The sequence below is a fragment of the Amblyomma maculatum genome, chromosome 6 (assembly GCF_055883805.1).
Source record: "Amblyomma maculatum isolate TAMU_Amacu chromosome 6, ASM5588380v1, whole genome shotgun sequence".
Classification (NCBI taxonomy): Eukaryota; Metazoa; Arthropoda; class Arachnida; order Ixodida; family Ixodidae; genus Amblyomma; species Amblyomma maculatum.
In genome coordinates this window covers 28900539-28926303 of record NC_139349.1, presented here as the reverse complement: position 1 = coordinate 28926303, position 25765 = coordinate 28900539, and the positions used below count along the sequence as shown (strand labels likewise).

The window sequence follows — 25765 nt, the reverse complement described above, 5'->3', positions numbered from 1 at the left end:
AAGAAGAAAAAGAAAGAACCAACCACAATCCATCGCATACAGCTGTCACCAATAACTACAATGTATTAAAATAGTTCAAGAACAGCAGTTTTAATTGTTCGTTGATTTTATGTTCTCCGGGAGATTGCCGGGAAATGTCATTACGAGCCGATCATAGCCGTCTTCTACGCTGTCTGCTCAAGCCTCTTTGGTGTCAACATGTGCTGAGGATGATGTGTTTTGGCCATTCTGGCTGAAAGACGAAATACGGTCTCTGCTTCGTTACGATTCACATGATGAAACTGACACTTGTGTCGGAGCTTGATGGCCACAAAGACCGTGTATGGTGTGTCGCGTGGAATCCCTCCGGCACGGTCTTGGCAAGCTGCGGCGGCGACAAGACCGTTCGCCTATGGGCTCTGGAAGGTAAACGTAATGTGCTGCTCACTGCGGTTTATTATTCGTTTCTCGTCCTTATGGGGGTGCCGTGAAAAAAACAAGGCGATAATTGACTGTATGTGAATGCCTTATATTTTGATGTGATGTTAGTTTTACGTTTCGAAGATGTAAAACATTTCTTTGCAACCTGCGCCTCGTCAGGCTGTGACATTGCCCAGGGATCGTCATGTAGCGTCACGTATTAGCTGATGGTCTTCTGTCTGTGCATTATGATCTAGGCTATTGATGTGCACTTACCGCACGTGCAGTTGTTGCGAAGTGAGGATGGGCCGGTTATCTTGTGCTAGTCTTCCCGGAGCGCCCGGAAAGATGCTCATTGCAGGTACTACACTTGCTTTCGAATGCTCTCTTTGTCCACTCCTGAAAACAAAACATTGCTTGGTTTGGTTTGGTTTGGTTTGTAGGGTTTAACATCCCAAAGCAAATTAGGCGATTAGAGGCGCCGTAGTGGGGGACTCCGGAAATTTCGACCAACACAGCACACGGACGCCACTCCGTTTCACCTCCATCGAAACGCAGCCGGCGGCGGCCGGGATCGATCCCGTGTATTCCGTCACAGTAGTCTGGCATCTTAAACACTGTACCATCACGGCGGGGAAGTGAAAAAATGTAAATCCTGGGAACTACTGCTAAGCTAGCCCATGGCTAGTGTCGCTAATCACGACCATCGTTATGAATGCTCGCTGCAGCTGCCGGTTAATTAGAGCCCGGGGCTCATCAGGTGTTCTGCCTTGTTGTTCTTGTTAACTATTTGGTTCGCGATATTTTGAAGTGGTGAATGCATTGTCTAGATGTACTGCAGGCATTTCTCGGAAGCATGCGCCGTTGTGGCGCTTGTTAACCGCACATTTGTTAGCGCATGCTCCCCGCGCTTTCCATGTCGCATTTTTTTTTTTAACCACTGGTCTGTGATTGTCAGGCTATAATTATTGACTGAATCGTTTTATTCGAATCAGGATTATAGGCTAGAAGGACTCTCCTTTCCACCTCCGCACAAGGACCTAAAGAAGGAAGCGGAAGTACTAAGTACTTTGATGGCTAATCCAAACCAACTCACTTCCAAATCCCGCCACATTTAGCCACGTGTACCCGGATAGATACAAACCGGAGTGCAGCAAATCTGGAAGCAAAGCCATCGTCGATCGCATCTTTTGTGACTGCCCTGCGGACACCCCACCACCTTCCCCAGAATCGCTCCAAAGGCTCGCTCACCCGGGCAAGTGGGCCGGAGGACTTACTGCTCAGCTCCGACCTGGAAACCCAAGTATAAGTCGTCACAAAGGTCGCCGCCAGAATACTCTGACGGCCATCTAACAAGTCAAGGACCCGCCAACACGTTAAGCCGATAATAAATGTTTTCAAAACCTAAATTTGATTCGGGATGGTTTAGTGGCCTAATTTTGGGAGACGGAGTGGGGGAGAAAAGGTCACATTCGGCGGTTGACGCTGGAGGCACGCACAATCCCACGAGAAATGAATCTTGCCCATGTTAGTCCATGACGCTAGAGGAGCTCTTGGTCAGGAGTCCTGCGTGGTGCGAGCTTTCGAGATCAAGCGCTGTCTCACATCGCCGGGCTGGCGCCTGTGACTTAAAAGAGCGGGGCTGTAGTACAGCCACCATAGCTGTAGGCTAGTTGGTGGGAAATCGTAAAAATGAAAACCAGGGAGACGACAGGACGGTCTCCTTGCTTCTGTCTTGTCGTCTCCGCATTTTTAATATTTGCGCTGGCGCCTGTGCCCTGCATTTCTTGCATGTGGAAAAAAGTTGGAGACCTGGTCGTAAGTGTGGCGTTCGGGGGATACCAGTGACCCATGGGATCTGGTTGCTCTACTTTGAACCAGGAGCCAAAGAGGCCTACTGTGACAGAAACATGCTTTTAGTGCTGCAGCACTACTACTCGCATTCTTGCGAAACCCCGATGTCTGACGCCGTTTTGACCTTTGACCATTCGGAAACAAGTGTGACATATACTGCGCCTTTCCTTTCCTGCAACCCAATTGTAGAACGCCGGTGAATTTTGATGCGTTCAACGGAACGCTGCTTGTGTTCGATAAGGGGCGCGCGATGCATGTACCGTGTGCGGCAGCAACACTCAGGCTTTCGCATTTCTCCACTGCGGATTCTGCAGTGCTTTCGGAACTTTTAGTGCTGCAGCACACATGCAATGTGTGGTCTGGAAGCATGGCCGACTAATTAACACAGAAGAATAATGTTTAATAATTGAGACACACCAAACAAAATCCTGTCAAAACGCCCTTCTGCTGCACGATATTCCGTGATTAACTGAGTTAATAATAATAATTGGTTAACAGGAAGGGAAAGGCGCAGTATCTGTCACACTTGTGTCTGTGGACACCTGAACCGCGCCGTAAGGGAAGGGGGGAGTTAAAGTGGAAATAGAGAAAGAGGAGCCGTAGTGGAGGGCTACGGAGTAATTTCGACCACCTGGGGATCTTTAACGTGCGCTGACATCGCACAAGCACACGGACGCCTCTTCGTTTTGCCTCCATCGAAACGCAGCCGCCGAGGTCGGGTTCGAACCCGGGAATTCTGGACAGTAGTCGGGCGTCTTACCACTGTACCACCCCGGCGGGGCGTGATTAACTGAGTTATATCGTCTAGGACTCCGGAAATTTCGACCACCTGGGGTTCTTTAGCGTGCACTGACATCGCACAGCACACGGGCGCCTTGCTTTTCGCCTCCATCGAAAAGCTGCCGCCGAGGCCGGGATTCGATCCCGCGTCCTCTGATTTGTTGAGACAGTGATGCCATATGACACATGACTATGAATGACCAATAATTACACCATCCACATGAGTCCCACTCGTTCTCAACCACCGAGTGCGTTGAATGACGTGCGTGAATGCGGCAACGACTCTGAGGCCGCTTGTAGCGCGAAGTGCTATGCGAACTAAGACAATCACGGCGAGCCTCAAACGTGTGTACTGCCATTTACTGTAACATAGTGTATTATGGTTTTATATTTTAATTTATTCTACCTGGTCCTTTCTCCCTATCGCTTACCTCTCTCATTTCTTCTCCCTTGTCTCTTCTCTATCTCATTTCCGCCGCCCCAGTTTAGGTCTTCAAGAATTGAGATAACAGATACCTGGGCGGCGAAAATCTTACTTCCTTTTGTTATTGAAGCATTAATTGGCATTATTAATGAGGACACATAGAAGCCACGATGGTTCAGGTGTCCGATGAGAAAGTATGATAGATGCTGCGCTTTCCCTTTCCTGTAAACGAATTAAAATGCGAAAGCATTAGTAGGCTATGTAGAAATAATGGTAATTAGGGATAATAATTATATTTAATGATGGTAAGTGAAAAGATTAAAAAGTACAAATATACCATAAATGTAAATAAAATACAAAAATAATAGTAGTAGTAGTAGTAGTAGTAGTAGTAGTAGTAGTAGTAGTAGTAGTAGTAGTAGTAGTAGTAGTAGTAGTAGTAGTAGTAGTAGTAGTAGTAGTAGTAGTAGTAGTAGTAGTAGTAGTAGTAGTAGTAGTAGTAGTAGTAGTAGTAGTAGTAGTAGTAGTAGTAGTAGTAGTAGTAGTAGTAGTAGTAGTAGTAGTAGTAGTAGTAGTAGTAGTAGTAGTAGTAGTAGTAGTAGTAGTAGTAGTAGTAGTAGTAGTAGTAGTAGTAGTAGTAGTAGTAGTAGTAGTAGTAGTAGTAGTAGTAGTAGTAGTAGTAGTAGTAGTAGTAGTAGTAGTAGTAGTAGTAGTAGTAGTAGTAGTAGTAGTAGTAGTAGTAGTAGTAGTAGTAGTAGTAGTAGTAGTAGTAGTAGTAGTAGTAGTAGTAGTAGTAGTAGTAGTAGTAGTAGTAGTAGTAGTAGTAGTAGTAGTAGTAGTAGTAGTAGTAGTAGTAGTAGTAGTAGTAGTAGTAGTAGTAGTAGTAGTAGTAGTAGTAGTAGTAGTAGTAGTAGTAGTAGTAGTAGTAGTAGTAGTAGTAGTAGTAGTAGTAGTAGTAGTAGTAGTAGTAGTAGTAGTAGTAGTAGTAGTAGTAGTAGTAGTAGTAGTAGTAGTAGTAGTAGTAGTAGTAGTAGTAGTAGTAGTAGTAGTAGTAGTAGTAGTAGTAGTAGTAGTAGTAGTAGTAGTAGTAGTAGTAGTAGTAGTAGTAGTAGTAGTAGTAGTAGTAGTAGTAGTAGTAGTAGTAGTAGTAGTAGTAGTAGTAGTAGTAGTAGTAGTAGTAGTAGTAGTAGTAGTAGTAGTAGTAGTAGTAGTAGTAGTAGTAGTAGTAGTAGTAGTAGTAGTAGTAGTAGTAGTAGTAGTAGTAGTAGTAGTAGTAGTAGTAGTAGTAGTAGTAGTAGTAGTAGTAGTAGTAGTAGTAGTAGTAGTAGTAGTAGTAGTAGTAGTAGTAGTAGTAGTAGTAGTAGTAGTAGTAGTAGTAGTAGTAGTAGTAGTAGTAGTAGTAGTAGTAGTAGTAGTAGTAGTAGTAGTAGTAGTAGTAGTAGTAGTAGTAGTAGTAGTAGTAGTAGTAGTAGTAGTAGTAGTAGTAGTAGTAGTAGTAGTAGTAGTAGTAGTAGTAGTAGTAGTAGTAGTAGTAGTAGTAGTAGTAGTAGTAGTAGTAGTAGTAGTAGTAGTAGTAGTAGTAGTAGTAGTAGTAGTAGTAGTAGTAGTAGTAGTAGTAGTAAAATAAAGATTATTATTATTATTATTATTATTATTATTATTATTATTATTATTATTATTATTATTATTATTATTGGTCGTTGAGCTTGCGGTCTGAGCGAGCAGCATTGTAATGATCTCTAATGGGTGGCGCGAAGAGATAGTCTCGACCCGCCCTCCAAGGACCTGGGTCAGGAGATAAGCGGTGCCCGGTTTCGAGTACGAGTTTCATGGGCGAGCTGGTTCGCCAGCTTATTGCCGTCAATCCCCGAGTGTCCAGGGATCCATCGGAACAAGACGGGGCAGGGATGCAGCGCAACATGCGGCCTCGAGCTCCGTGGACAGATGAGATGTGAGAGCTTTAGACAGAATGGCACGGATAGGAGGAGGAATCAACATTTATTAAGCCCGAAATAATTCGGTGGTGCATGCTTGCACCAGACGGGGTGGTTCCCTAGTTGCGGGACCCATATGTTTCCAGCAGCTCCTGGCCCCTGTCTGTCAGTGCGAGCTGGATCGATAGGGCGGGGCTGGACAACAAGGTCTCCCATCGCTCAAGGGGTTGGGGATTGGGGGTGTTGGCGGGAAGGGGAGGAGGGGGGGTTTTGAGTTGTTTGCATTCTGCCAAAACGTGCGGCAGGGTGCCCTTTTCTTTTTTACAAAAAGGACAGAGCATGTCGTGTTCCGCAGGGTACATGCGGCTCATCAATACGGGATGCGCAAGCGATCCCGCCTGCGCTCGGCGCAGGATCGTCTGTTGTTTCCTGGTGAGCTTGGGGTGCGGTTCTGGCAGTCTGCACCTTTCCTCTCGGTACATGCTTGTAATTTCCCGAAAGCTGGTAACCGGATGCGGTAGCTCTTCCGGCTCGTTCTCGCCCCGGATTGACATTTCTCGGGCATGGTAGTCTGCGATGATGTTGCCTGCTACCTGCGAGTGAGCCGGGACCCACACGAGCTCTATAGCTCTTCCCGGAGGCTTGCACTTGGATAGAATGGCTCGGGCCGCGGAGGATATTACCCCTCTGCGGAAGCTTCTGTAGGCTGTCTTTGAGTCAGTGACCACGGTGTCCACGCTCGGCTGTGCGAGTGCGAGGGCCATGGCCGCTTCTTCTGCAACTGCGGCGTCGCCTGGGTGTCAGTGTAGATAATATACTGAGGCACAGGTGGGAGAGAATGGAAAATAAAATGAAATCGAAATAAACACATTAAAAATTGAAAAGACAAAAAACGTTGCGAATAGCTAATCCTTTCGCATTCTCCAATGTAGTTTCTGCAGTTACCTCTAATTTTTATTTCAGCATATATAACCACTTACTGCTTTGGCGCAAACACGCAAAGTATAAATGCAGCTGAGATCTTGAATGTTATCGCATAATTCCGTCTTAAGGAGTCGTAAGTGGCCTCATAGTTTTTAACACGACAACGTTAAAGAACCCATCCACCAGAAAATCTGGCGTCGGCGTGGTCGGCTTCTGCGTTGTGTGCGAAAAATCACGGGCATGGCTTTGGCAGGTGTCAGTTGGGAGACGACATGGCCGTACACTGATTGGTCGCCGGGTTGTGTGACGTCACGAGACTACGTGACATTTGCGAGTGGTATAAGCGCTGACAGCTTGGACTTCGCCTTTGAGGATGGGAGGGCAAACGGGAAATCCAGCCTTCCAGCTCGCTGACCCAACGTTTACAGATTCTTTTGACGCTGACCCTAGGCCACGCAGGTACTCTCGTACGGCTCGGTTAATACGTGAATTTATAACTATACCAGGTGATATTTCACATTCTGTGGCGTCTTATAACGGCATGCTAGTCATTATGCGCCAGATAATAACATTACAAATTAATGCCTTAAACACCGCCTTTGCATTCCGCGATTTTTAATATCCTCATTGTTTGGGATAGTTTTTTTAGGAAGGTGCTATAATAATAATAATAATTGGTTCACAGGAAGGGAAAGGCGCGGTAACTGTCACACTTGCTCTGTGGACACCCGAACCGCGCCATAAGGGAAGGGAGGAAGGTGGGAATGAAAGTGGAAAGAGAGAAAGAGTAGCCGTAGTGGAGGGCTACGGAGTAATTTCGACCACCTGGGGATCTTTAACGTGCGCTGACATCGCGCAGCGCACGGACGCCACTTCGTTTCGCCTCCATCGAAACGCAGCCGCCGAGGTCGGGTTCGAACCCGGGAACTCCGGACAGTAGTCGGGCGTCTTACCATTGCACCACCCCGGCGGGCTATCCGTTTTTCAGTTTTCGGTGGACACCCGCGCTTGCAATTAGTACGACATACAATAGGAGCCCTGTCGCGGTGGCGCAATGGTTGAGATGCCTGACTGCTGTTCCGGAGTACCCGGGTTCGATCCGACCGCCTGCGGCTGCGTTTCGATGGAGGCGAAATGAAGAGGCGTCAGTGTGCTCTGCGATGTCAGTGCATGTTAAAGATCCCCAGCTTGTCAAAATTATTTCGTAGTCCTCCACTATGGCATCTTCCTGCTTTCGCTCACACCTTCCTATTTTCCTTTTCGGCGCAGTTCAGGTGTGTAGAGAACAAGTGTGACTGACAGATACCAGCTGCGCCTTTCCTTGAACCAATTATTGTTATTACATACAATTGGGGGTACAGCTAGGGTGTCTAGACACCTTAGCCGGGTAGTTTGGTTTGGTTTGGTAAAACTTTATTTCCCACAGTAGGGGTCCTGGAGGACACACGGCTAGGCGCCAGGTGTAGAGGGCAGCTCCCACGTCGGCACAGAGAGCCCGAAGCTCTCCGCCGCCGCGCGGGCCTCCTGGTAGTTGACGCTCGCGCGATAACATTTAAAAAAGTCGCGACGAAGGCGAGAAACATGCGAGGGTAATGGCTGAGTGAGCGTCGCCTGCTAGGCTGTTCTGGTTAGAGCGAGTCAACCCTAGCCAAGGCGGTGCCCCAGGGCCCAGTCCATTATCGGCTGCTACACATTTGAGTCCCAAGAAGGTGTGGCCAACTAGCTTTTATCCTCTGAGTACATTGCGCGCCGTCTGTCACATATGCGATAAACATCCTAGCATGCCTAAAAAACCCGTTACTAGTAAAACAGTTGCAAAAGCCCTCTGAGGTGGTGCAGTGGTTAAGACGCTTCACTTCCGTGCCCAAGGATGCAGGATACAATCCCGGCCGCGGTGGCCTCTTCGATGGAGAATAAAAGCAAGGCGCCCGTGTGCTGTGCGATGTTAAAGAACTCCAGGTTGTAGAAATTCCCGTAGTCCTTCACCACGGCGTCTCCCATAGCATGGGTCGCCTTGGGACGTTGGACCCCATAAACCTTTCTGTTTCCAGCATAATTCATATGTGCGTTACCATGCAGCATATCGCTTTATAGCATGCCCCCGTTTAAGCCAAAGCATTCGAAATAAGCGAGTTGTTTCAACTCTACAACGTCGTGAACGTAGCTGACGAACCTGTTGTCAAGCAGTATTTTTGCTGCATCGTAATAAGGCAGTAATTACTCTTTGAAATCCACCCAAGCGCAGTAATACGGCTACAAAGGAAAACTATACAGCTTTTTCAGAAACTTCGTAGTTAAAGAAAAATTCGTCCAGATCCGGGGAACGAACCGGGGACCGCCGCCATCCCGGGGCAGTCGCTCTATCAACTGGGGTAACTAGGACGGTCAGCACAACAGATGGTAGGGCGAGAGCGAATTAATAACTTGAAGTGGGAATCGTGTTGGTCGGATATTTAGGGGAATTCCCCGAGGTGGATTAGATTTGTAATAAGGGAGTAATTACTCATTGACGTCCAAAAAAGAAAGCTATACAACTTTCTCAGAAACTTCGTAGTTAAAGAAAAATTTGTCCTAATCCGGGGATCACACGTAAACAAAATTTGCACATCATGGTGCAGTTGTTAAGATGCCCGAGTACTGTACCGGAATACCTGTGTTCGATCCCGACCACCGGCGGCTGCGTTTTGGTGGAGGCGGAACGAAGAGGCGTCCGTGTGCTGTGCGATGTCAGTGCACGTTAAATATCCCCAGGTGGTCAAAATTACTGCGTAGCCCTCCACTACGGCTCCTATTTCTCTCTTTCCATTTTCATTCCCACCGTCCTCCCTATTATTATGATTATTTGTTTGTTCGTTTTGTTTGGAATCTCAGCCGCCTTTGCGATTACAGTGTGATCACAGCAGTGTAATATCTTGGCATTTGGAGCCTTGATACCATTTCATCTACCAACAGCGGATACCGCGCCTTTGAAGAACGTAATTGCAAGAAGAAAGCGAAAAATGTACGCTTGCACGCGCTTTTCCCTTCTGCGAAAGTCACCGTCCCGTGCTGCCTCATTCGGCGATCACAATGGCTGACGCTCAACTTACGATGTTTAGGTGCGTGAGTTATCCAAGCGTCACCTGATGCCGGTTACTATGTGCGAACGACTGTGGGGCACAGAGATGCGCGCAAGGTATCAGAGTTGGGGCCTTCGCCGTTAGGTGGCGTGTAACGCAGGTTAGTGTGCATGGCCATGCACCTCCACGTCCCGACATTTTATGATCGCGACAGCACATCTTGTTGCTTACCCGAAATCCTCGGCCACACGCGACTGCTGTGGATTAGTGCTGTGGGCCATGTGACGCTTAAAAAGCCTGTTGATGTCATCGCACTAGTGAACTCGTGCATTTTGCCGCCCGCCCGACCAAATAAGAGACAATAATAGCTGGGCTACTCTGTACTTTTCGAACATGGGTGATGTTGTCTTCATCCAACACCAACTATAGAGTTCCAACACCTGCAGAGCCTAGAATCTCAGTGGGTGCGAAAACAGCTGCATACTTCCCGGCAGCCATGCATATGTTTGGCAAAAAATTTCATTGGAGGCACTTAGATCTCCTTTAAAGCGCCCCTGAGATGCTACTTGGGACGAAATTCTAATGCAAACAATTCGCTGAGGTGGTCCTTGCGAGTATTCGAGTCAGGTTTGAAAGCTTTAAGTGGAGCCGATAATTTGCAAATAATTTTAAAAACGTGGTCCTGGCGACCGTTGGTTGGTTGGTTCATAGGAAGGGAAAGGCGCAGTATCTGTCACACTTGTTCTGTGGACACCTGAACCGCGCCGAAAGGGAAGGGATGAAGGTGGGAGTGAAAGTGGATAGAGAGAAAGGGGGCCGTAGTGGAGGGCTACAGAGTAATTTCGACCACCTGGGGATCTTTAACGTGCGCTGACATCGCACATCACACGGACGCCACTTCGTTTCGCCTCCATCGAAACGCAGCCGCCGAGGCCGGGATTCGATCCCGGGAACTCCGGCACAGTAGTCGGGCGTCTTACCACTGCACCAATCAATCCTGGCGACCGTTGGCAGCCGATTTGGGCGACTGACGTCAGTGGGGTTACTATGCGCGCCCGCTCATTGGACGCTCACAAGCGACCTGTCTTCTTCTTTTTTTTTTTCTTGCATACTTGCGTGGGCTGCGTTGAGAAGGAGAGAATGAGCATGATTTTCGATCGGCCATATGTTCGGTGCTAATGAAACTATATAGCTTAAAAAGTTTTTGTTTTGATGAGAGGATTGAATTCCTATTGCTAGGGCGCGTTTTATAATTCTAGTAAATAGCTTTTCACGGGCCCTTTAAGTGCGGTAAGGCAAAACAAAAGTCTTTCCCGCGACTATTTGCACCCATTTGCTGCTTTTTCATTATTTTTTTTCCTGTTTTTGCTAATTCTTTTTTTTTTTACTATTTCTACCCTTTCTCTCTTTGTTTTTATCTTCTTTACTGTTTTTATTCTTTTTCTCTTTTACTGCTTGTTTCCTCTTTTACCCTTGATTGTTTTCGATGCTGCAATGCAATGACGAGGCCTTTTAAAGTGCTGCAACGTTTTTGCGCGTTTTTTTGCACGATTCTGACGTATTTTGCACAATTTCGAAGTCGGTGACACTTTTGATGCCTGCACGCTATATCGACGTCCTTGGCTATTTTGATGTCGAATTGACTTTTTTGGCTCTAATTAATTAATTACTCCTCATCAGCGAAATTTTGCACACACACATTTTTTCACCCTCTACCTTACAAAACCATTCTTTTATTTATCAATTCATTTCTCGACAGTGACGGCATGGCACCCTCGGCGGACGAGCAAATACTGTCCACACTCATGAAGCTATAGAGGTTTTCGATTAAAAGGTGTAAGCTTGCGCCTCAGCTTGTGACGCATGATTCCTGCGTAGGCGGCGTGTGGATGTGCAAGGCCGTGCTGCTGGATGGCCACAGGCGCACTGTGCGCTGCGTGGCGTGGTCCCCGAACGGCAAGCGCCTCGCCTCGGCCAGCTTCGACGCCACCGTTTGCATCTGGAGCCTGGACCAGGAGTCGCGCACCTGGGAGAGCGTGGCCACCCTGGAGGGACACGAGAGCGAGGTGAAGGCCGTGGCCTGGTCGCCCTCGGGGCGCCACCTGGCCACCTGCGGACGGGACAAGACCGTATGGATCTGGGAGGGTGAGCTGACTGGTGTTCTGGTTGTACAATATGCGTCGTTGAAGGCGTGACGTTTCGCTTTCGCCGCTGAGGTTGTGCAGACAGCGCAAGTGCGCAGCATCCAGAACAATGCGTGTAATCGCCGAAACTTGAACTCAGCATGATTATTAGGGCCGTGTATTTTCTACCCGCTGCGTTAGGAGGTTTGCTGAAAATCCGTTCTAACAATGGTAATAAAACAGTAGAATAGTGATTTCTTTTTTTATCACCAATGATGCAGACGTAGCGGTGATATAAATTCACATAATCTTCGTCTGAAGTGAATTGTGCACAATGGGCGGAATTTCGGCAGTTCGAAACATTCTCCTGCACCATTAGGTATAGCACGAACGAGGGAACCTCGAGCGCTGCTCGCTCATCGCCGACGTCACGACCTCCATCCGCGCAGTGAGCGTCGCGAGCAGTGCGCGGTGGCGCGCCGCCGTGAAAAAGTCCCCTCAAACTGAAACAGGTCGACGTGGATGCATTTTCCGTGCCTCTGCATGCGGATTTTGATGATTTTGGAGAGTACCAACATTTTTGCGACTCCTTGAGATTCGTGTCGCCGAAATTCTGCAGCGAATTTGTTTTTCAGGAAGATAAAGGCGCAGCATCTGCTTCACATCTGGCGGAAAACTGAACCGCGTCGTGGGAGAAGAGATAAAGTAAAGAAAGGAAGAGGCGTCGTACTGGAGGGATCCGGACGAATTTAGTTCCGTGTAGTTGCCTGCTATAACAGGACTGCAGAGCAGAAATAGTGTAGTGCGTTGTGTTATTCGGACTTCGCTCAATCATATACTGTTCATAGACGCGAACGGGGGCGTTCTGGTAGTTTTCTCCGACAAGCAACCTTCCAAAGCGTCCGGCTTTACCGGCACGGACAGAACCTTCGGGGCAGAGCACTCTAGCAGGATAAGATTTAATTTTCTTTAATGACAAGCGGCTGGCCACACCCAGCACAGAGCCTTCTAAGGGCACAACATTTAACTTTTAATTTCCTTTCATTTTCTGTATTGACAATGCGCTGGCCAGACGAGGGCCCAGTGCTCGAAGGATCTGTTTGAGAGTTTTGTGTTGAAGCGTTTTGCTTTTTCGCAGTGGACGATTCTGACGAGTACGAATGCGCATCCGTCCAGACATGCCACACCCAGGATGTCAAGACTGTGGTATGGCATCCTACGGAAGAGGTAAAAGAACACGGTCGTTTTGAAGCGCTATCCGCAAGCGACCCACGCTGCCTGACAGAAGGAGCGCCGCCTAAAACGATATGCGTGAAAGTCTAGTTCTTACAGCTGAAAAGATAATAAACAAAATGTAATACTGTTCTTGCATGCTGCACGAGTTGTAATTGTCTTAAAGAGAGGCCAGTGTACAAAAGCTACGCAGTGTGCAGCTATAGAAAGTCGCAGGATGCAAATGAGGAAACATCGATTGTGCACACGAAACCGGCTCGTGCGGCGGTTATCTTCTGAGCTACTATAACGGTGCAACCTTTCCGAGTCCGCGAGCGAAGATTTTGCTGCTCGCTTCGTACTACTTATTTATTTATTTATTTGTACCCTCAGGGCTTACAAGAAGCGTTATAGAGGGGAGGGGCTTTTGCACATCATTATATAAATGATGTAATCAGTAATGATGTAATGAGTACGCTATGTAATCATTCGCATATTGATGCTCGATGCGGGAGCTGCGCCTACAGGTGCATGGGAGTAGGTGTGACAGTCGTGTTTATTTTTGGGGTGCCTCTATACAGGCTCTGCAGATGACTTCTGGAAAATGATCGATCACATTGCGTTTCAAAAAATACGAAGCTTCATTGTGTTTCACCTCCAAGTGCAGGAAAAGAGTGTTTAATTTCGCCGTTTGTAATCCTACGCCTTCGTTTATTTCTGGGGCATTCGCTGGCCAAATGAGCGTTAGCATGCCGTCCCTGAAGTTCTTGTGTGGTGGGTAACTTGTCGCCAGCAGCTGCTGGAATGCGAAGAAACAAAATGCTTGCATTGAGCACGTAACGTACCCTCATTTCATGCTTCGCTCGCAGGAACTGGTCTCCGCTAGCTACGATAACAGCGTGCGCGTGTACGCCGAGCAGCTGGACGATTGGGAGTGCGTGTGCACCCTCACCGAGCACCAGAACACCGTGTGGTCAGTCTGTTTCGACGGCCGCGGTCGCCGTCTCGCCTCGGCCAGCGCCGACGGGAGCGTGCGCATCTGGAGCCGCCTCCAGGGGGCGCCCGCGGCCGAGGCTCGCTGGAAGTGCGAGGGCACGGTTTCCACCCTGCACTCGCGGCCCGTGTACAGCGTCTCCTGGTGAGCGGTGATCTTAATCCTGTGCACTTCGATGGACTGTTATGTACGGGGCGGGCCACACATAACGGTAACACTCGAGCGCGCGGTTTTGAGGCTCGCGAAGGCTGCAGCGCGAGCTGCGGGAGACTCATGGTGATTTCCACTGCTCGCTCCAGGTGCAGGTTTTCTTGCTCCGGGTTTGTAGTGGTTATTTATTGTATGTACAAAAGGAAAGAAAAGATGTTTGCCAGCCCCGGTATCTGCTATCTTATATCTGAAGCACCTGAACTGGGGCGGCGGAAATAAAGGGATAGCGAGGAGAAGGTAGAGGAAATCAAAGAGGTGAGTGATAGGGAGAAAGAAAAGAGTAGGTAAAAATAAAAGAAATATATACACTATGGTACAGTATACAGTAGTTTGCATGAGGCCCACCCGCAAATGTCTTAGGTCACTGAGTACTTGGCACGTCGGGCGGGCCTCCGCAATAGCTCCACGTCCAGGCAACTGTTCACTACGCACGCACTTGCACACTGTACAAAACACTGACGGCTGTCGTGGGCGATCAGCCGTTATTGTGGGAAATAGCACACGTGGAGCGTTCAGTCCCAGCGCGCACTATCTGGCGAGGTGAAATAGGCGGGTCATCAAGCCCGCCTGTTCGATGTACTCACACAAGCTCACGTGAGCTCGCTCGCGGGCGCGCGCACAGCCCGGCGGCCACAGGAGCACAGCTACGCTGTCCGGGATTACCCCCTGCGCTCTGTAAGCCGCCAGCAACTCACGTCGTGGTTCGGCTAGCGCGGTGCAGCGCAGTAGAAGATGTTCGAGAGTTTCTACCTCGCCACAGCCGTCACACACGTCACTATTGGCAAGTCCGTGGCGCATCCGTCGTTCCCCAGGCCACACACATCCAATGCGTGCACGGAGGATCATCGCGCGTTGCAGCCGAGTCAGCGAGCGGCCGCTGACACTGTGAATGCACTCACCTCTTGCGATGCGTGGGTCGGGGTGCTGCGTCCGGAGGTGATCGTCGATTACCGCACGCACATCCTCCAAAGCGAGTTGCTCGTCGCTAGGAGGGAGTTCATGTGCTGCGGTCGCGAGCTCGTCGGCACGTTCGTTTCCCTCTATGCCGCAGTGCCCGGGGATCCACTGTGCCCGTATAGCGCAGCCACGCTCCGCCAAGTGCTTGAGACGTGCGCGAATCTGGCACAGCAGCGGAGTTCCCCGGCCGGTGGTTCGAAGGCGGCTGAGGGCAGCGCGGGAGTCACATAGCACGGCACACCTGGGTGGCGGCGGAGTCAGTTCAAGCAGTAGATCCAGGCCTAGGCGTAGGCCCAGCAGCTCCGCCGTGGTGGAAGAACCCAGGTATGACAGGTGCAGCTGTCTGTGCAGTTGCAGGGCGGGGATGGTAGCCGCCGCTGCTAGCGAGCAACTGTCTCTGGCCACGGAGCCGTCGGTGTAAACGAGGAGGTGGTGTTGGAGTTCCTCGTAGATGACGGCTCTGGTCAGCTGCTGCACTGCACAGGGCGGTGTGGTGCGTTTCCCCGCGATTCCGACAATCTCTCGCTGAACCTCCGTAGCAGCGGGCCAGGGCGAGAAGAGGTCGTAGGGGGGCGTTGCATTGGTGAGCTGCTCGTACTCGAGCAGCGCCGCTCCCATGCGTGAGTGGCGATGATGTCGCAACCGATGTAATAGCGGGCCGCCGTCCTTTGCGCGCTGTAGGCGATCGATGTGTCGGAGCGCCCGCCGCGTGGCCTGAAGTTGTAAAGGCCACGCACCTGCCTCGGCCAAAGTAGCTGCGCATTGAGAGTTCTGAGGAAGGCCGAGGCAAATGCGGAGCGCCTTGCGATGCTCGACCTCTAGCTTCTTCCAGCATGGTTTGCGAAGTGTGACGAGCGGTAGCGCGTAGAGTATTGCCCCCAGAGCCGCGGAGTTGTACAGCCGTAACGCTGCTTGCTGGGAGATGCCCTGGCCTCGAGCAGTGAGCCTGTGTACGGCGGCGGTGGTTCTCTTCATCTGCAGGCAGGCCTTGATCGCCGCGGGTCGGAAGGAAAGGCTCTGGTCTATGTCCAACCCCAGGTACCGCACCGAACGTCGCCACGGCAAGAGGGTCCCGTCCAGTGTGAGCGGCGGTGGTCGTTTGCGCGAGCTCGGAACACAGGCCATTGCGACGGATTTGTCCGCGCTGAGCGAGAGACCTAGGCCGCGCAAACAGTCGCTCACCGCCGTCAGAGCTGCCTGCAGGCACGCGCGCACCCGTGCTGTCTCGCCCGGCGGTCCCAGGCACCACAGAGCAATGTCATCTGCGTATATGGAGATGTACACATGATGCCGGCAGCCTGCAGGCAGGCAGCCCGGCACCACCGACATCGCCACATTGAACAGAAAAGGTGACAGGACAGAGCCCTGCGGCACGCCTAGCCCGACCGGGCGAGGCGCCGAGAGAGCACCCCCCACGCGAACGCGCATGGAGCGCGCCTGGAAAAAGCTCCGAATGTATTGTAGCAAGCGTCCGCCCACGCCAGCCCTCTCAAGCGTCGCGAGAATGGGAGCGCGGCAGACGTTATCAAACGCGCCCGACACGTCCAGCAGTAGAAGCAACGCAACCTGCCTCACTGCCTTCGCGTGCTCGAGCGCGCTGACAACATCGGAGATGGAATCCGCAGTGCACCGCATTCCGCGAAAGCCCGTCTGCCGCTCATCAAACAAATCCGCCGCCGCAGCCTGCTCGTTAAGGCGATGTAAAGCCATGTGTTCCATGAGCTTACCAGCCGCAGATGTTAGCGCCACTGGACGGTATCCCGCGAGCTGGGTTGGTGGGCGTCCTGGCTTGAGGATGGGGCAGACGACTGCCGTGCGCCAGTCCTCCGGGAGGGTCCCGCTTTCCCACACTAGGTTGATCTGCTGCAGGAGAACCAGCCGTTGATCTGCGTCCAGGTTGCGCAGCATCTGGTAGGTCACCCCATCCGGCCCTGGCGCCGAGCGACGGTGGCAGCGCTGTAGCGCATTGTTGAGCTCTGTCACTGTGAAGAGGGCATCACAAGGGTCACCAGGGGTAGGAGCGCTGGCTCTGTCTCCGGGACTCAGAGGTGAAGTTTGGCTGCCTGCGTTCACGGGGCTTTGCGGCGCAAAGCGGTCCGCGAACCGCTCAGCTAGCTCCTCGTAGCTAAGGCCGCTAGAGATGGCGAGAGCGGCCAGCGGCTGCGGGTTCGCTTGTGGCGTTGTGATGCGTCGCAGGGTGGTAAAGAGCCGCCGCGAGCTACAGTCCTCCTCCATCTTCCTGCAGAGCGATGCCCACTGCCGGCGGTAGAGTTTGTTGGAATGCCGCCTCGCTGCTGCGTCCAGCCGATTGTATACTGTCCAGTCAGTTGGTCGGTCCGTCCGCCGTGCTCGTCGCTCAGCTTTGTCGCGTTTTTGTCTCAGGTCGAGCAGCTTGTTGTCGGGCGTTGGTTGCCCTGCCCGAACCTCTACGCGGCGAGTGGCTGCGAACGCGCTACGGACGAGACTGGAGAAGAAATCCGCGCCGGACGTAGCTGCGGCTTCTACTTCGCTGCGGAAGCGGTTCCAGTTGACAATGGAGTAAGTGCGCGTGGCGCGAGCTTCCTTGGCAGTGGGCTCAATGAGGATAGAGAAGTGATCAGAGCCCCAAAGTGATGGTGCGCGATTCCAGGTCGCCTCGATGCCGCTAGACGCGAACGCGACGTCTATGCAGGAGCCGGGTGTGCCGCGTCGCCGGAAGGTGGGCTCGCCGGTGTTCAGCGGTGTGAGTTCCAGCTGTGTTACCATGGCGTGTAGGTCGTCTCCTCGCGCGGTGTTTCGGGCACTTCCCCACGCACAATGATGGGCATTGAAATCTCCGAGGATGATTTGTCGGGTGGCACAACACGAAGAGACTGCACTGAACCACTGGGCATTCCACTGCACAGCTGGACGCACGTAAACACTAGCCACAGACGTGTCCACACCACGTATGCGGACTGTAACAACAACACACTCCTGCACATCACTCGTCGCCGCCGCCGAGTCAACGAGGACATGTTGGACATCGCGCCGCACATAAACCGCGCACCGAGATTTCCCTGGTTTGTGCTGGGGATCACTGCACGGCACTGCAGCACATGTAACCTCCTCACAGGTTGTCGGGGAGTGGTATCCGACGTAGCCGGGCAGCCGCATTTGAGGGTCCCCCTCTTGTGCACGAACGTACGTCTCCTGCAGCGCTACAACCTCAGGAGACTCGTTAGACACTCGTAAGCGCAGCTCTGAATAGCGCGCGGCAAGAGAACGTACGTTCCACTGCAGGATGGAAGGAATTCGGGGAGGTGTCCGGCGACTAGCCATGATGTTGGACATCCTGTAAGGAGGCGCCTGCTGCTTCTAAGCAGACGCGCCTGTCGGGAGAGTCCTCCGGGATATACCGGGCGAGGACGCGAATTGCAGCCATCAGCTGCTCGATCTTTTTATCTCGCTCGTCCGGAGAGGTGGTGTGGATGTTGCCCGCACCGAAAATGGGTTGTGCGGTGCGAGCTGTGGTCTGGGAGCCCCCGGGGTGCTGCTGGCGTTGCTGCTGGCATGGCCGCTGCTGACGCCCCTGCTGCTGGCGCGGTCCCTGGTCCTGTCGGGGCTGCTGGGGCGGGCGCTGGTGCACGCCACGGGAGGCCATTTGCGCATAGCTGGGAGCACGCTGGTGCTTCTGGCCACCCGAAGGAGTAGTTCCCTCACAGACAACCGCGCGAACGGCCCGCCGGGAGAGGGGCACTTCTGACGTCGCGAGGATAGTGGCCACGTGCCTCTCTCTCTGCCACGCAGGGCAGACTGGATTCGTGGCAGCATGGCGGCCTCCACAGTTTGAGCACCGTGGCTTGGCTCTGGCACATTCCGCACTTGGATGTGGCCCGCCGCAACGGGCACAACGCTCCATGGCGAGACAGGCTTCGGTTGCGTGGGCCAGGCTAAAACACCGAGCACACTGTAGTGGGCGAGGACGACATGGTCGGACCGGCAAGACCCGGCCGTGGATGGATATATGTGGCGGCGGGGCAGTAGCGGCGAACCTGAGCCTCAGGGTGCTGCCGTCCAATGAGGCCGCTTTCACTGTCACAGCAGAGTCCACCGCTGCAAGGAGCTGTTCGGCCGTGCGGCGGGTGTCGACACCAAATACCAGCCCGCTGCACTCGTTGAGCGGGGCTGGTTCCTTGGCCCGCACGGGCAGGCCACGGATGACCGTTGTGGCCAAGAGGGCATTGAAATTGCCCTCGTCGGCCACGTCCACGGCCACTACGTTGCGACGCGTGTTCACGCGCACTGCTAGCACGCCAGAACGTGGATGAAGCTCCTCCGCCAGGTCCCAGCCTTGTTCTCTGGTGAACCCAGTACCTCGGACTGCAGGGCGGAAAAGCACCGTCTTGTGTGGCAGCGCGGTGGGGGCCACCACAGCCGACGCAGCCCTACGGAGGGCCGCCTGACGGCGCCGCTGGGCCTTGGTTGTCTTGATTGTCCAAGGCACTAGGTTGGTGGGGTCCACTGCTGCCTGGGCACACGCGCTAGGCAGCTGCCGTTCTGTGCTGGTCTCCGCCGTGGAGCAGGTGCTGGAGGTTGCCGGTCGCTCCTGCTGCACCAAAGGCATCGCTCCAGCAGGCAGGGTGCTGGATATGCCCATGACTGGAGCGGCTTCTACTGTGCCTGCAAGTCCCTCCGGTGGGGTAAAGCGGGAGAAGGAGCCAGAATCAGGGGGCCGGTGGGCCTCCTTCTTGCCACCTGCTGCCTCTAGACTGTCAGTGTCGCTTCGTCTGGGGCTGGGCGAACGCCGCCTCTTGCGCAACACGGAAGTATCCATTGCGGAACCTGCGTCTTCGTCTTGGGACGCCATGTTGTGCACTGAAGTGGGAACTACAGTGTCTGGTTGTGCCTTTTCTGTTTCTGGTGCGCCGCGCAAGGCTTGATCGGGGGCGCATACACTTAGCCCGTGTCGCGTGACGATAGCAGACGGGATGTTGGACGAGCGCAAAGAGCGGAGTGCGTTCTTGGCGGCCTCCGCTGACTGGGTCGCCAGCATCTTCCGTTGGGCAGCGACAAGGAACTGCTGAAGCAGATCGGAGCACTCTTCAATCGCCGGGCGGCACGCGCTCAGGGCTCTCCTGGCTGTGGTGACCTCAGCCTTGCTTTTGCGAGCCCTGCCGCGAGACGCCCCGGAAGGCTCCATTGGCAGAGCTACAGGCTGGCTTTGAGCGAACGCTGCTCAGCTTTGCGCGAACTCCACGCCGCGCATCCGCAGTCGCTACCCTGCGTCTCCACGGCTGTTAGGGTTAGCACTTGTCCCGCTTTACGAAGAGTCCAACAGGTTCAACGCCGAAAATAAAGTCACTCACACGCTCGCTGGAGGTTCCTGGCGATGCCGAGTGCAGAAGGGAGCCCGCTGATCATGAACATTTGATGATGCACAGCTCCAATCTGCCAAAACAGATTATTTCAACGGAGCTCATGCATCACACGTCCGCTCATAACGAACCCCGACCGAAGCTCTCTGCTCCGGGTTGACGATATTGAATTTCATTGGTCGGCCAAGATCGGTTCGGGCTCCCAGCTCCAGTTCGGGCTTCAAGCTCCAATCGGCCAGTGGAAATTGCCATCACATAGACAGCGTGACCTACCCACGCTGTGACAACGTCCAGACACTGTGATAATGCGATGCTTCGCCGGTGGCACTGCGCCAAGTGTCGCCGCATAAAACGTATGACTTGCGCCCTGTACAACCGCGGTCAAAAATTGACGGATCGAGAAGTTGGCGATTGAAGCAAAGCTCTTAGGTTGTTTTAGAATAGGGTCAGATGTGATAGGGAGGACACTAGCTAGTAGCGCCACCCTATTGCCCCTTTTAGTGCAGCATTCTATGGACACGCACTGCCGCATCGGTATCCCGCTATCCTAGTATAACTGATAGGGTCACCTTATTCTAAAAGGCGGTTTTATGCAAACCTCGTTGCGAGGGCCACTTGTACTGTTTAGTTATGACTTCCTGTGTCAGTACTTGCGACTTCAAAATTCAGTAGAGCGTAAATGCGTGCCCTGCCGAAACACACACGGCCGAGCGTGTAACCTGGTGGTCTGCTAACAAGGATGTCAGAAGGCCAACATTGTCTTTTCTATGGCGCATCTGCTGCTAATCAAACCTTTCCTGTGGCACGCAGGTGTCCGCTCACGGGTCTGCTGGCCACAGGATGCGGCGACAACGGCGTTCGCGTCTTCATTGAGGAACAGCCTGGCTCGGGAGAGCCCCAGTGGCGGCTTGCGTGCCACGAGTCGCACGAACAAGACGTCAACTGCGTCGCCTGGAACCCAGCTTCGCCGGGCCTGCTTGCTTCGGCGGGTGACGGAGGCCGTGTGCGTATCTGGCAGGTCGAGCCACCACCACCGACGGTCGTCCAGTAGCTATGTACAGAAGGTCTATTAATAAACTTATCGTCTATTGTTTGTATAACATTGCTGCCGCGTGCAAAAAAAAAAAAAAAAATCGGATAAACGTTTTAGAAAATTGCATTCACTTGCAAGAGGACACGGTCCCACGTATCACGAAATAAAAGTGTGTTATAGTATTGTCATAGTAAAATACGCGTATATTCCAACCGTTTCGGACAAGACTTCTTCCTTCTGGGTAATTCATCATCTTACCTTGTAATCACTGCTTTAATTTCGCCTGATCATATTGTGGTCCCAGATTCGTTTTCTAGGCGCACTGTCGTTGACAAGCGAACATGTCCTGGCCTGAGGTTTCAGTAGTATATTAACTGCTTTGGTTGCTGTAACTGATGCGGGCTCTCAACAAGTAAGCCATCGATTCGAGAGGGGCCTGCAGAAATATTAAACAGGGGTACATTCCTCTCTTTGCGCACTGCATCCTTCAAAACAGTGACTACCTCGGGGCCCGCGCGTCTCGAACGATTGTATGGGCTCCAGCTCACATGGCCTCGAAGGCAATGAAACGGCAGACGCCGCCGCCCGCACGCTCACTCTCCGGGCAAAGCCTTCAGACCCCTTTGATACGGATCCCGAAAGAATCCGGCCCTCACTTTTCGAGAAATTACTGAATTATTTCAATTCGGCCATGCAATTTATCCCAAGCCTTGTAAGGGCCCTACAAAGGTGGAGGAACGCACACTCCTCCGTCTTTACACCAAAACGCTGCTGTGCCCGGTAGTTTTAAAACACTTTGATCCTGACTGTACAGGAAAATGCCATATGCACCCGATTCATGACAAGGAATGAAGACAACATAGAGCAAAATTTATTCAAAGCAAACTAATAAACGACCCTCCTGAGGAATCAGCCTATTGCGATACTGCCTGCGGGCTAGAAGGGGCCGCGGTCATAGCAGTGGTAGATGGGAACCACTCCCGGAAAGTTATTGGATCTATAATACGCGTAACGCTTTAATAGCTGAAGAGGCTGCGATAGCGTTAGCATGTACAGGCACTGAAGCCAGAACTATCCTTTCAGATAATAAGGCGGCTGTAAGGAACTCCGGCAAAGGCCTAATTTCCAAGCAGGCGGTCAGTCTACTGAGAAAGCACCCGCTAAACCGGGAGGTTTCAGTCATCCGGGTTCCAGCTCACGAGGGTCTACCAGGCAATGAGGCTGCCCATCGCCTCGCTCGAGATGTATACACCCGAGCAGCCATAAAGACACCGCTACCCGGAGACAAAGACCCCCTCATCACCTACAAGGAGCTCTCTGAGACTCCCAGACTTAACAGAAGGATCTATCCACCACTAGATAGGTCCCTAATACCCTTAGAATGCAGGGCCTGGCGAAAACTTCAGGACAATCGTCTCTTTCCTCATGTTACTCTGCATAATGAGTTGACAGGGGACCCAGAGGCTTGCAATCTCTGCAACGTACCTCTGAGTCAAAATCACCTAATCTGGCAATGCCCCGATTCTCAGAGAGCTAAACAAACTGATCCCCTTGATCAAAATACCTGGGAGTCCTACATCCGCAGCCCAAATATGGATGAACAAAAGATCGTCCTACGCCTGGAGGAGGAGGCTAACTGCAAGACCTTCTCTGCGGCCACGGCGCAGGAGAGCCGGCAAGGAGACCCTCCCCTGGCTGAGCCCCTGCCCCGAGGTCCATGTCGGTGTAAATAAAGTCTTCTCACTCACTCACACAGGAAAGTGCCCGCGCTGTGTGGAGAAATCTTCGGACATCTTGCACATGGTATGGGCATGCCACTCAAACCCGAACCTCGCCCCCAAACCCAACCCCACCCGGGAGGACTGGGAGGCAGCCCTGCTCGGCTGCTCCGACCTGGCAAGCCAGAAGGCCCTGGTACACCGAGCCCGAGCCGCGGCGGTCGCCAATGGGCTCCTGTAATGAGGAGCCCACCTAATGATTGCGAGAGGCTGCCCCGGGTGCCTCAAGCTTCCTCCCTGAAATAGTTTTTAACACACACACACACACACACACACACACACACACACACACACACACACACACACACACACACACACACACACACACACACACACACACACACACACACACACACACACACACACACACACACACACACACACACACACACACACACACACACACACACACACACACACACACACACACACACACACACACACACACACACACACACACACACACACACACACACACACACACACACACACACACACACACACACACACACACACACACACACACACACACACACACACACACACACACACACACACACACACACACACACACACACACACACACACACACACACACACACACACACACACACACACACACACACACACACACACACACACACACACACACACACACACACACACACACACACACACACACACACACACACACACACACACACACACACACACACACACACACACACACACACACACACACACACACACACACACACACACACACACACACACACACACACACACACACACACACACACACACACACACACACACACACACACACACACACACACACACACACACACACACACACACACACACACACACACACACACACACACACACACACACACACACACACACACACACACACACACACACACACACACACACACACAAACACACACACACACGCACGCACACACACACACGCACGCACGCACACACGCGCGCGCACACACACACACACACACACACACACACACACACGCACGCACACACGCGCGCACGCACACACACACACACACACACACACACACACACACACACACACACACACACACACACACACACACACACACACACACACACACACACACACACACACACACACACACACACACACGCGCGCGCGCGCGCGTCATCTACTGAAAGTATTTCGCATGTGGTTGGAGGTGCCGAACACTTGGACCAACATAGCCACTACAGCGTAGGCAGGGCGCAACATTGAGCAAAAAATATAAATTACTGGTTTAGTCATATTGCAAACAGCGAAAACTTGACGCTTAGACTACATAAATAGGCTTATTTAGGTTTGTTAGACTTAGCTAAGCCTAATTATGCTTAACTAGGCTTAAGAAGGTGTAATTACGACCAATGTGTGTTCAGAGCAGCGTGTACGACTCTAATGTGACCTAACAGACATTTAGACATTGCTAGGCCAATTAGTCTTACAGTCTGCCTCAGACTGTAGGGGTTATGAAGGCGTAATTATTCCAAGATGTCATTTGCTAACCTGCGCTTCACACTGGTTTAATTAGTTTATAAGGCCTAATTGGCTTTCATCATGGTCCTGGTCGCGGTAATCATGCAAGCCATTCACGGTCACACATAGCAAATCATAGAAATAATCATGAATTGCAAAGCTAGTCGTCATTTAAGCGGACGGAAGCCGGAAACCGGCAAAAATTCATCGTGCTATTTGCTTAGTGCTTTCGCACTAAAAAGAGGTAATAGAGCCCATTTTCAAGCTGTTGCATATTCAAGTAACACCGCCTTCCGTTCTCGCAGAATAATAAAGTACGCGTTACCAAATCAGCGCGGTCACAGCGCGCAAAGGAAAGAGAGGCGGCGCTGTATAGGCGTCCAATCTGCTCTTTAAAACCGTGATAACCTTCTTTCAATAACCATGCGGACCTTTGCGCTTGGCGTTTCAAGCGCCTTTTTTGTTAACTACTTAAGCGATGCCACCTGTAGGCACCGGTCGTTTCAGTGTTCAAGAACCACTTGCTCTAGCGACACGCTGTGTATTGACATGATGTGTCCCGTTTACTTAGAGGTGCTTGCTATCGATATGCGATAGAGAGCTCGGGACTCGGGAGAAACGACGTGGCTGCTTTCCATTAAAAGACCTGCTACGAATGCTGCTCGGAACGTGCGTCTGTGATAACTCGGCAGCTCTCGTCGCTTATCGTGTGCGTCAATGGAGGGCGTCCATTGTTTTGCCTTGGATTAGTTCACCGACTCCCGCGTGTCCTGCGCTGTTTGCGGGCGCACCCAGCTGCAGCCACGCTTCATCCTCAAGGAGACGGTGTGGGTTAAGGGACACTAAAAGGGTCGCGCAGTTAACCGGCTTTCGTGGATCGTAATAATATTAAAAGTTGTTCACTATACATGTATATATAGTTCTCACTGACGCAGATGTGTCGTGCATCGGTCATTTGGGGCATCAGCTGCAAGCAGTGAAAGCCACCTTGCAAAGAAGTGGCTACATGGAGTAATTAGGGCTGGGTGATTAACGCTTCTTCTATCAACAGTTTCATTAGTTAATGAGAATGCTAACACAGACAATCGTTTTCCGGCTGTCTTGTAGCCAGATATCAAGTGTATTCAGCAGTTTCCACCCACGCACCAGTGTCACTGCGAAATAAGCATTTCGATAAGCACAACCATTTAACCGATTAACAGCTAGTAATTAGCTGAATT

The 25765-nt window shown here is 51.8% G+C and overlaps 1 protein-coding gene across 1 annotated transcript; it reads left to right on the top strand.

Moving 5' to 3' along the window:
• The first annotated feature begins 151 nt into the window (after positions 1-151).
• Positions 152-21451, top strand: Ciao1 (cytosolic iron-sulfur assembly component 1). Its single transcript, XM_084606270.1, has 5 exons — positions 152-405; positions 11253-11519; positions 12636-12724; positions 13579-13847; positions 21017-21451. The coding sequence occupies exons 1-5, from the start codon at positions 273-275 to the stop codon at positions 21255-21257; spliced, it is 999 nt and encodes a 332-aa protein (XP_084462396.1). The 5' UTR covers positions 152-272; the 3' UTR covers positions 21258-21451.
• Positions 21452-25765: the final 4314 nt, after the last annotated feature.